Source organism: Periplaneta americana, chromosome 14, assembly GCF_040183065.1.
Source record: "Periplaneta americana isolate PAMFEO1 chromosome 14, P.americana_PAMFEO1_priV1, whole genome shotgun sequence".
Classification (NCBI taxonomy): Eukaryota; Metazoa; Arthropoda; class Insecta; order Blattodea; family Blattidae; genus Periplaneta; species Periplaneta americana.
The window spans coordinates 36,183-48,935 of record NC_091130.1 but is presented as its reverse complement, the minus strand read 5'-3'; the positions used below and the strand labels follow the sequence as shown (position 1 = coordinate 48,935).

At 36.0% G+C, this 12,753-nt stretch overlaps 1 protein-coding gene across 5 annotated transcripts in view; it reads right to left on the bottom strand.

Moving 5' to 3' along the window:
• Positions 1 to 12,753, bottom strand: part of LOC138713032 (uncharacterized) — a 44,061-nt gene that overhangs the window by 17,395 nt on the left and 13,913 nt on the right. For 3 of the 5 annotated variants that reach the window (XM_069844716.1, XM_069844718.1, XM_069844715.1), the window contains exons 2-3: positions 9,628 to 9,826; positions 6,494 to 6,699 (exon numbers count right to left, since the gene is read on the bottom strand). In XM_069844716.1, coding sequence (XP_069700817.1) covers positions 6,494 to 6,699; positions 9,628 to 9,676 — 255 coding nt within the window. In that variant the 5' untranslated portion in view covers positions 9,677 to 9,826. Of the gene's footprint in view, positions 1 to 6,493; positions 6,719 to 9,627; positions 9,827 to 12,753 lie in introns of all 5 variants that reach the window. The other 2 variants (XM_069844719.1, XM_069844717.1) reach the window with 2 other exon arrangements.

The window sequence follows — 12,753 nt, the reverse complement described above, 5'->3', positions numbered from 1 at the left end:
CTGTAACAATTTATAAGATATATATAGGTTGGAATTTTTCCATTTCTGGTGATGAAAAAGAGAATCGTGAAGTTTCGAAGACTGGTTCTATCTTCGTCTTCAGGTGAACAGAAAGGTAGCCTTCTTCTTGGGGTCTTTACAAACTGCTAAATTCGCTTGACCAACTGAGTGATCTCGCTCATCACAAGCAATTGAAAAAATCCAGTCTACAACAACTCTTCTGAACTATCTACGATTGTTTTATTTCTCAATTAGAGCAATACTATGGAGCTGAAAGGTCCAGGGGAAAACACGTTTATTTCAAATTTAGTAATTTTTATATTTTAATTGAATCTGACATTTAAAGTTGGGATCTTTAATATCCCACAGTCATACAGGGTAAAAACTCACTTGGTTCCACATTATAAGCATATAATGTAATAAGCATATAACTCAATCCCAAGGGAAAAAATGGAACTCTCTGCATCAAAATCCACAGTTAATTCCCGATTTACCACGAAAATCGTCTGTAGCTGCATTTAGATTGGCAACAGGCCATGATTGTTTGGCCAAACATCTGCATAGAATTGGAATATATCAGTCCCCTAACTGCCCATTGTGCAACTCAAACCAAGAAATGGATTCGGAACACCTCAAAATCTGTGCTTCAGTGGCTGGTCATGATAATATCTTTGAAAAATATTGGAGTGCAAGAGGTCAAATGACTTTATTGTCAAACGCCTGGCATTAGAAAATAACAACAACATTATAAGCATATTAAGGAAAGGTTTACACTGCAGTCTGTAAGCGCTCTCCTAAAAAATTTGCAAAATGTGACTAAACGTGTTTTCCCCTGGACTCTTCAACTGTATGGACTCTGCATCTACCCCAAATTTTGTTGCATACATTACGTTAACTTTCTAATTCAATACAGATCATTGTTCCTTACTACTCACCTCGCTCTGATAAAAATATCCACAGATCCAGGAAAACTTCTCAAATCTCTTGCTAGCAATTTCATATCTAATTCCTTCAAGGAGGGCTGCAATAGGATCCTTCATGTCAGAACATATTTCACTTTGCTCCAACAAATTCAACAGGCCAAAATTTAAATCTACGCTAAATAATTCTGTTTTTAACTTCTCTGACCAGAGCTTATTGAAAATAGAATTTTGTGTTTTGAATTTGGGTTAGTCAAACAGCGTACAGAATACACTTCTCATCAGTCCATGTTCACCTGAAGTTGACGATGTCGCAAATGTTGTGATTTTCGTTTTTCATTACCAGCAGTGGGAAAAGTTCGATCCATACCTACTTGAAAAGATACTTCATGTAATGCGTATTATTGTGATTGTTGAGTATTGTGTTATATAGCATAGTAATGACAGTAAAATATATAAGAAGCGAAAATAGAACGAATTGATGACAAATTATAAGAAAGTACAGTAGAAGCTTGTTTATCCAATCCTCATACACTAATGTGGAAATATGTTTGCAGTCCACTACAGACCTATTTAAAATTATGAGAACCCAAACTTCTCAGACCTAACTTAATTGTTTTTGTTGTAAATTTATTTCTTTCGCAGATAAAGTTCTTGGTGTGTGATGCTTGCAATTCAGGTTTTGAAGCAAACAACAAATCCCAGCTATTCTTCACACAGCTGGTGCGCTATCAGTAACAACAGAAACCAGTTCCATCAAAGACATGTTACTAGTTTCCACGCTGCTTTGGTGATGAAGCAACACCTACACCTTCGTATGAATTGTTTCATCTAAGGTTAAAAAATAAGTAACGAAGTCAAATCTGGTTTTTATTGTGTTCTTCATGTGGTCATCAGTTCCACATGTACATTTTTTGTATTTTACTTAGATTAATTTGGCAGCTTTAACCATACACTTCTTTATTGCTTCTGTTTTAGATCACAGGCCAGTATATTGCAAATAAAAATGCTTCAGACGTTTCAACACTGAAATGATGAGTAAATTTGTTTTGTATGATGTTTATATGTATTTGTTCTAAATGTTTCCCTGAGAGGTTTTCACCAGCATGATCTGAAATGCATCATGACAGCTTGTACTGTCGGAATGGATAGGAGCAAGTCACTCCTCCCAGCCAGAAGTCCGGGTTGTTTGTTGTGTCTTTTCGACTGAAGGAAACTGCAATTCTGTAAGCTTTATTTTGGCCTCTAGAAGCTACAGGTGATGTACCACTCACATCTTGTTTCAAGTCGTCTTCTGGCTGCACTATCCAGTCTTTCGATGTAGTGCCATGCCAATCTTTTTTGTTACTTTCAGAGTTTTGTTGTAAATAAATTTAATTATGTTTTATTTAACAATGTTCGCAACTGACGAGGTTACATCAGTGTCGCTGGTGTGCTGGAATTTTGTCTCGCAGGAGTTATTTTACATTCCATTAAATCTAATGACATGAACCTTTGACATTTAAATGCCATGGACCTGGGTCGGGATCGAACCCACAACCTTGGGCACAGAAGGCCAGTGCTATACTGCCTGCGCCATCCAGGCCAACTTGTTCTTGTATCTATTAATAGAGTGACCTAAAACTATATTTATGCCTGCATATATTATCCTTTAAGGCCTTTATTAGATGTTAGGGTAACCCATTCTTTCCATTATGTGCCACAATTTATTCCTTACCACTTTATTAAGGAGTTTTATGTAGTCCATAAATAAAATATGGGTTTCTAGATTAAATTGTCGTCTTTCAGTTTTACAGAGAATATACAGTGAAAACATAAATGGCTTTTCCTAAGCCCATGTTATTCTTACTTCACTTATTCTATATATCTGCCAATGGTCGAAATGGGCGTGTATACACTGGTGTGTATACCATACCGACACTTCTCGGCACTAGCAAATTTCATACTGGTATGCTATTTAAAAACAACCCATTAAAGTAATAATGTCGGCATGTCATACAGTAGCTAAGCTCTGAGCTCCCTCTCCTGCTTAAATTACTTTATTTATTTATCACACAGACTGTAGTTAAGGCGGCAGGCACATTAACTTTGCTTGCGAACTGCTGACATAGCAAGTCATTAAGTAAGGAAGTTGCATGCCTCAACTGCGCGACTTTTTCCTTAAAGAAGTGTGTATCATCTTAAGGCTAATATCCTGTTTCCATTATTGTAAACTCTGGATGCCAGATTTTAAGATATTAAGTGGTTCAAACCTAAATGGAAAAATGAACACATAGAGGGATTTGTAATTAGAAAACTGACAGCGATATTACACATATTAATAACAGTGCAGTTGATGTTTCAGAATAAAATTAGAGTCTTGCAGAAGCTTGCAATGTTTAGTGTTTTGGTGATAGTGATGAAAAAAAGGAAGCAATCAATACGGAAGAAAATATTTGATCAGAAAAACAGTAATGCACATCAAGCAGCAATGAACATTTTTGCACACAAAAATAGCATATCACGAAAATGTGTGCAATATCTTTAGAACAGTGAACAGGCATATGCAGACTATGAATGGGTAGAATTCTTCAGTCTGATCACTCATGTGATGATATTGTGAAATAGATTTCAGAAACACTGAAAGTCAATGTATTTAATCTACATACAGCAACTCGCAATTTAAAGATTGGAGTAATGATATTAATGATTTGAAGAATCTGTCAGTGAAATTAAGAAAACAAGTCTTCCTACCTGCATTAGAACTGTTTTCTCCGATTCTTCTGAACCCAGTACATTCTTTTGTGATTTAGTGGAATTGAGTGAGACTTGTGTAAAGAATATTTTATATGCAATGTTAAACTGCTTGTATAAATACGGTGTGACGACAGAGTGTCTCTTGCAACAAAAATAGTTTCTTTTGCTTCGGACAGTGTTTCAAATATGTTGGGAAGGAATAATAGTAATGTTGCTGAAGATGTTTCCGCATGTCCTCGTCTGTCACTGTGGCAATCATGATTTGGAGCTAACAATCAATGACGTGGTCAGTAAATTAACAAATTAAACATTGCTTCGATAAACTTTACTTTTGTATTCTGTCTCACACAGTATGAACTGCAGTACCCAGACGTTCTTTAAAGCTACCGGACAAGTACTAGGAGTTCAGTGGATTGCTCGAAGCACCATATCTATTCGAGCTGTATGGTATGAATATGAGCCACTTTAGGCATCTAGTAATGACGGAAATAGAGAAAGTTAAGATAAAGATAGTTGCAAAGGACTTAAAATGACAGTCACTTGGAATTTTTCGTAATGAACATGGGTCTGATGTTAAATGCCTTGCTAGATTTTGAGAAACTGTCATTGAAATTACAGAAGTGTTCTATATGTTCATAAACTGTTAGAAACCAAAGTTCGTGTGTTTTATTCTGTGTCTTCGAATATGAGGAAGGTGTGAAAGCTGTCTAAGTATCTGTCAAAATATTCCTTTACATGTGATTATTAACCTGACAACATGATAGTTGCATATCACTCTAAAAATGAGGAACAGACACAGAAAGCAAATCTAGAAGTTCTCGATAATAGCAAGTGACTACTGTAGACTTCCACTAGAAACCAAGGAAGAATTTTCAGCATGACACCAAAAGATATAGAAGAATGTATTCGTGGTTTCCACAATCTGCATCACTCCAAAATCAAAGTGTTCTGAAATCTTTGCTTGATTTAGTGAACACATTGATAATTTCAACAGCAGAATGTGAACACGCGCGCACACCGGCAAGAAATTGTGCTGTTGGACAGCATAGCAAATTTAATACTTCTCCAAAATAATGAACCCCAGAAGGATATGTAAGGATCTTGAAACGGGAAGAAAAATCTTTCCTGGAATTCAGTTTTTCAATTGACTTCGATACCAGTGGAAGACTTGACTACAGTTGCGTCCTCATCTTCAGTTTTGATTATAGCATCATGAAAAAGTGACACAGTTGCATTAGCAAAATTTGTCCCAGCAATGTGCAAGAATCATGAAGCCATATTAATAATTAACACGGAAAATCATTTTTTTAGAATTTATTTTTACGTGTACGCAAGATTCAAAATGCATTATTTTTACCTGATGAAGTTAAGACTGTGAAGTCTTTTCATCCACTACATCAGGAACACAAAACTGTACAAGTTACCAATTATATTATGAAGAACATTTCAGATTTTGACATGACATATTTGAAGAACAGATGTATTTTAGCATTTACGAGAATTAACCTTACTGTATAGCATATTATTCTTAGCATATTATTCTTAGAACTTAGATGCTATTGTTACAAGATACTTGGTAAGCATAAACTTAAGCTGTTTTGGAGACTGGAGTCCTTGATAAGAGAGGGTAGGGAATTCCATAGACGGATAGTAGATTATTACATGAAGAATAACGAAAGTGGAGGTACAGCTAGAATCAGGTGTTTAGGTTTTGGTGAGAGGACAGAGGGGTGCAGGAGACATAGTGAATGCATCTTTCTTCTGTCTCGAAGCCAAGATAACATTTCGAAAGTTGGAATGATATGATCTGATTTGCGAAGGTCACATATATAATGGGGACATGCATTATGAACTCGTAATTTTAGTCCTAGGTTGTTGCTGATGTCAGAAAGCAAGATTTACAGTAATCAAAATGAGGCATAATTGAAGTAGAATCAAGCACCTTTTTCAGAGTGAGGGGCAAGAAATTGTTAAGTCGTTTCAGAGACAGCTGGAGATGTTCAGCAGAATAACAGATAAGCTTACTTTGCCACCAAAGTTGACAATGATAAGGCAAAGAATTAGGATATGATGATTGTGTTAATGACTCCATTATTGCAAACCATGCTAGGTTTTCAGAGAGTAAAAGTGGTGTTCAGCTTATAGGAAATGGATGCGAGATTGGAGATGGTTATCTAAAAGTATGCTGAAACACGAAACTAATTATAGATGGTTATCTAAAAGTATGGTGAAACACGAAACTAATTATAGATGGTTATCTAAAAGTATGCTGAAACACGAAACTAATTATAGATGGTTATCTAAAAGTATGCTGAAACACGAAACTAATTATAGATGGTTATCTAAAAGTATGCTGAAACACGAAACTAATTATAGATGGTTATCTAAAAGTATGCTGAAACACGAAATTAGTTATGAACGAGTGCGTTGTTCTTAATTCCTGTAGGGGGGAGAAAACAATAGGCGCTTATAAGTTTAAAATGTGAAACCAAGTGACACAAACAGAGGACCTAATAAAATAATTCTGAAAGTATTGCGTATAGATTTACTTGTAATAGAGATGAATTGAAATCGAGAAATCATATAGTTGAGGCGCTGCACCGTGTCGCAAATGTAGAGGCATCAAACATTTCGGAGCTGATTATAAGGGGAAGGGACCATTAGCAAGAGCTGTCCTGCCATCCTCAGGGTAACGTACCCAGGAGTTAGGTTCTCTTGATGTGCTGCAGTTAAAACACAGGATGTCTGACACTGTGAAAGTATCAAATTAAACATCAGAAGTTGTATTAAAGATTCATACATACATGACATGCAGATAAGTGCATAGCATAGCTTACGTCAACAGTGATACCCTCAAAGGGGAAGATGCGACCGGCTGGCGATTCCTTGGGCATGTATCGGTAGAACTCGTGGTTCCCTCTGTACCACTTGACGGAATAGAGGGGCTCGCCCTCCATGTCATACAGACAGAGCAGGGTGGCCTCCCCTCCCATCCGCACTACCGGTGGAAACACCACCTTCACGTTGTGCAGACCACTGATTTCTGCAATACAATCGTGAGTCTAGAATATGGAGGACAAAGAGTCCTCTTAATTAACAAATATATTACTTGGCATAGATATCATAATAACATGTTAAACTTTACGTTGAGGTCTTTGAATTTGCGTTGGAATCTAAAATTCATGTGTGTAGCCTACTGTGTCAATGTCTCTCTCTCTCCCTCTCTCTCTCCCCCTCCCCCTCCCTCCCCCCTGCCTCTCCTCCTCCTCTCTGCTGCAGTAAGTCATAATGTAAAGTTTCTTAGATTTGATAGTGATTGGCGTTATAGCTATGTAATATATGAAATAGACATAGACATAGAAATATCGGTTTTGGAACAACATTTTATTTGGAGTGTGTTGTGACAAGAAATGAATCTAATCTTCAAAGTGAAGGCCATTACATTTTATGGTCTTGAGCCCCCTTTCCGCGAGTTGTCACCAGTTTCTGGTTTTTAATGCGAAGAATTTGGTGATACCCATTTTAACAGCTTCCAAGTTTTGAAAATTTCTTCCACGCAGGAAGTGGACCTTGGTAATCTTAAGACACAAGATCGGACTATGTGTCGGATGTGGTAGCAGTTTCATCCCCCCCCCCCTCCAAAAATATGGGGTCTCGCATTGTCCTGTTGCAAGAGAATTCTATTTTGATTAACTAATACTGTACAGGTACCTCTCAAAACTTCATAAATTGTTTTAGCTGTTGAGAATAAAGCTCCGCATTAACTACTGGATGTCCATTTGGAACAAACTCCCAGTGAATCACATCTTCAAAATTCCACCAGATACATAACATTACTTTGAAGCTTAACAACTTTGGCAGGCTGACGGGAATCGAGCCACTGTTTTGAGGTACTTAACCCATTTGTTATGATGTGTGAGAGTTCTCCTGATAAGTAGGATTAGCAATAAGCTGACGACATTGAGCCTGTTCAGATGTCATTAGATCTACAGCTTGTGTATGACTTTATGTGGTGATGTATTGTATCTTTTCAAGCATCAAGTTTTTTTTTATTATTTTGAAGATTTTGATCTTGTTGCAATATCAGAATTTATATAGGCTACATGTTTCAACTATAGTATGTGTTGTACAGAATAACATTAAAAGAGGTCGATGTAAATGTAACAGAATGGTTCAAATTAGTACAAGCTTGGATCTTTAAGTAAACGAAGGATAGCAGACACTATTTATTATTAACAGTGTTGAACATCTTTCGAGATGCTATGCTGTTGCCTGCATTCTTCATACTTCATTTATCGCTTGTATCCCAGAACCAAATATGACTGCATTTAATGATTTGCGGATGAGGGTAGTATGTTCATGTTCTAATGTAGCTTATGGTTTTTCCTGGTTTTGAAGGTTAAGTGTGCAAAATTTGGTAAATATCGGCCAAAACGTGTAGCCTATGTTTTTCTCCAGGTTGTGAAGGCGTACGTTAATGTGCAAACTTTGGTAAATATTAGTCACATCATGTGAATTTGTATAGAGACCATACATACATACATACATGCACATACATACATGCACATACATACATGCACATACATACAAAAAACACACACAGACTCACTTTTATATATTAGATAGAAGATTATTTGCTTTTAATGATGTCAGTGAAACATGTCAACTACAACACATACAGTACAAGATGATCTATCATGTAGGTTTACTTCTTAAGTTTCTAAACAAGTTTTGAAGTGATAGTTTTACTCCAGCAAAATTTTCTGGTGAAAGAATTTCCATAAAATTATTTCTTCTTCTTCTTCTTCTTCTTCTTCTTCTTCTTCTTCTTCTTCTTCTTCAGGAAATTAAAGAAATCAAAATTAACTTTCGTAATGAACAGTGGCTTCATTGTGGCAGCCTTGAATTGTGTTTCCTCTGATGTCCATATTTTTGTAAATTCTGGCAAAAACTCGTTACATAGAAGCATTGGTTCCAGGCAGAGATAATCCCAATTTCTACAATTTTAGCAATGTTTTTAACGATAATTTAACTGCTTTACTGTATTAATATTTACCATAATATTAACACGGTAAAACAGTTATTACTGATTTAGTGCTAATTTTATTGTTGAAAGGAGAAATTGTGGAACATTTGTACCTATATCACATGGTATTCCTTTTTTCTCTCTATTCCATTGAGTGACTTTGTCTACATTATAAAATTATTTAACATAAATTGATTGAGCATAGAAACATTTGTATTGATATCCATCATATTTCAACATTATTACATTTTGGAAGTTGGTTCAGCAAGATTGCCCCTCTGCTCCCCAACAGAGTGGGCCTAATAGGCATTCCAGCAGGAACTGTAGGACAGAAATCAGTTACAGTCTATTGGAAACTTACAGGGTGATTTGCTTTAGATTGAACATATCGAATGAGGTATTGCTTATGTCATGTCTGAGAAACTAAGATAGTGTGTAATACTAGCAGCAGTCGCAGAAATTATTTTATTGAGAATTTTAAAATTAAAATGTAATTTAACTTGATTTGACTTTGTTGCAGCTTACATGTTAGAAATGTTTGAGAAGGTGCTCGCTGAATAATTTATCAATATTGTTACGCAGATGCCAGCTAAATTTGTACTGGTACTTCAGTTACAGTTTTATGTCGATAATTTTGATTCGGTATGACATTAATATTGGGATATAATTATTGAAATATCATTTTATTAAATTTTGTATGCATTATGAACTGCAATTGAATTTTACAGTCAAACTTATTACTTTGCATTAGCACATTTTGTGTTATATTACCTGTAAATAGTAGTAGTAGTAATAATAATAATAATAATAATAATAATAATAATAATAATGGTGATGATGATGATGATGACGATGATAATTTATTCATTCATGTAGAGTAAGTAGTGCCATGTACAAAATCATGCTGAAACTACTGAAATTATATTTGAAGCTGACATATCTTACCGCTGACGAAAGCTGCACCCAGCGTGGCCAGCACCCATAGCATGCCCATGCTGCAAACAGGAATCCTTCTCAACAAGTTATGTAGGTGGCTTGAATTTGGTCTTCCTGAATATAGGTGGGTAGGAGATGCATGTTATGGGTGGTAATTTTCTGCTCCGAGCTATACTTAATTTTTAAAACTCTGCTCCATTGATGCCGTCTGAAAAAGTTGTAAAAGACTAATTATGGCAATAGGACTGTTGATCTTCCTTATGCTAATAGAGTAATTTTAATTCTCAAGTGCAATAAATAAAATGATAATTTACCAGCAGGAACCTCATCAGTCATAAGTGAACGAAATGTGTTAGTGAAAATTGATAATGCTTTCGGAAGTAATTTTGCAGATTTAGATTCTCATTACCATCCTAACTCTGAGTATTCAGAACACAATGAAAGATGCGACACCTGGGGAACCAACTCAAGAAAATGGAAGCAGATGAAGAAAAAGGGATCCAATCAAATGGAAATGCAATGTGAAGAAAATTAACTTAGGGTTGGCTTGGTACAGTATATAAAATAAAAAAATAACAATATGCTAAAATTCCTAAAACCTCTAAATTGTAACTTGTGTAGATTTAACTTCACTGAAGACATTTCTGAAGAGCGGCAGAAGGAGGTTTGTTTAACCTATTGGAAGGCAGAAAGACTTCATTCCCCATTGAGTCATCAGCAGCACTCGAGGAATGAGGAGGAATCGTAAGAATCTTGCCGAGGGCCACTGTTTCAACGATTCCTCCTCCTTTGTGTTTACAGGTAGTCAGAATTGCCTTGCTTCTGGTACACAGTGTTTTAAAAAAATTATTCGTAACTCTGAACCTTCTCTCAGAAAGAAGAGAGCAGGTTTCAACCTACAGCAGGTGGCAAAAATGTTGGTGAAAAAGAAATCCAAAGATGAGAATGGTGATTTTGTTAATTGTCTTAAAGTAATGTCTTTCAATTACACGAAAGAAATATTTTGGGTTTTGGAATGTAAGTGTGGGTAGGTATTCTGATGAATATAGAGCAATCAAAATTCGTGGAGAGGGACGACCATTTATTTGTCTAAAACAACCGCTAGCGGAAAACTAGAATTCATTGCCAGTGAGCTTAGCAAAGAAAAATAATCTTCTAAGAGTCTGTCGAGCAAGTATCGTTCCTAAGAGTTGCATGGCTGGTACAACATGTGACACTGTAGTTGACAAGATTTCAGTACCTGCTGTGGATGACAATGGAAATAAGTGATGACTCTTAGTAAAGCTTGTGATTTAGCTTCTAAAAAGATCGATCATTTAACGCACTTTATATATCATGAAGTTCAAAATCTGTGAATATATAGTTTCATTAAATTCAGTTATTCAAGCTGTGTTAAAACCATAATTCAGTCTGTAAAACATGCTGATATGTAGCTTAATACATGTAATATTTAACAAGAAGGAGTAGAGGAGTTTAAATTCAAAACCAGATTTATCATAAATAGACTTCGTGGAATTGCCACGAGAATCGTAAGGTTTATTACGCACGCGGTATAGACTGTATGAGAAGGGTGCGTGCAACGGTTGAAGTATGCCTCTAATGTAAACACTAAGCAGTATACTGCGGTTACAATAAAACCTGTATCCTGCATTCAAGAAATATAATGAATGATCTTTGAAATAGGAAATATCTAAACATGTAAATACATAATTATTTTATAGTGAGATATATTAACTCTTAAAATTTAATGTAATATACTCACATCATCCTTGAATATGTGCATTGCAGTGAAGAGTTACGTACATTTTTTAGCAACTGCAAAGTGAACCTCCTACAATGGTCACTTAAATTGTTTTTATATTGGGAAAATGTACATTCGACATCACACGATATAATCACATATTTGAAGAATGGAAAGTCACTACTTTTTAGTACATCAACTTCAGACGTCTTATCGTGACCTGATAGTACATAATTAATAATACGAAATTGTGAATATGCAGAATTTTTAGCAATAATATTTCTCAACTTACATTTCACTTTTTCTGAAATGAATGAATTGTTATTTTGGATAACGGTTTGTGATACTTTATCCACTATATTAAGGGCTTCTGAGAGTTGTAGTTTAGACGATTCTAACAGGATGATGCTTTTGGACACGATTTTAAAATTAGAATCAATGAACAGAATATCTTCCAATAGCTGTTCAGAAGGCATTGATTTTACAGCTGCAACAGCGGAACTGTCTGTGCTATCCAATGTATCAATTACCTCCAATATTTTGCCGTAATATTCTGCATAATAATTAACAGCATCCAACTACGTTTCTCAACGTGGTCAAGACTGGCTGCGGGGGTAAGGGTATTCCAGGGACAATTGTTTGGAACAGCAACACTCTCATTGTAGCATGTTTGATTGAATTCTTGTCTACACTGAACACATGCTAAGCTTTGACTATTCCAACCACAGTAATGCAAAAACAAGTGCTTACATAGGTATACATTAGCTGTAGCTGCTCTATCTATTTGGACCGGTCACAACTCTTTAACACGAACTGCTTATACTACAAGACCGGGTGGTCGCTCACCTCTTGTAAAAAAAAAAGTTATGTTTTATTTAACGACGCTCGCAACTGCAGAGGTTATATCAGCGTCGCTGGATGTGCCGGAATTTTGTCCCGCAGGAGTTCTTTTACATGCCAGTAAATCTATTGACATGAGCCTGTCGCATTTAAGCACACTTAAATGCCATCGACCTGGCCCGGGATTGAACCCGCAACCTTGGGCATAGAAGGCCAGCGCTATACCAACTCGCCAACCAGGTCGACCACCTCTTGTATACTACCGTACATCGGCAACCTGATTGCATGCTGCGTGTGGCAATTCAACGAAGTCTAATCATAAACATTCAAACTTTCAAATTGATTTATCCCAATACTATTTTTTTGGACTTAATACCTTTTCCTTGTGAGCCCACGATTTGTCAGGAGAGAATCGCAGTAATCAAAGTGGGGCATCACTAGCGATTGAACAGTGTTTCTTTTATGGAAAGGGGCAGACAATTTCGCAAATGATTTAGAGAGTGGAGCAATGAAAATATTTTCTTACAGATGTGAGTTACTTGACTAGTCCAGCT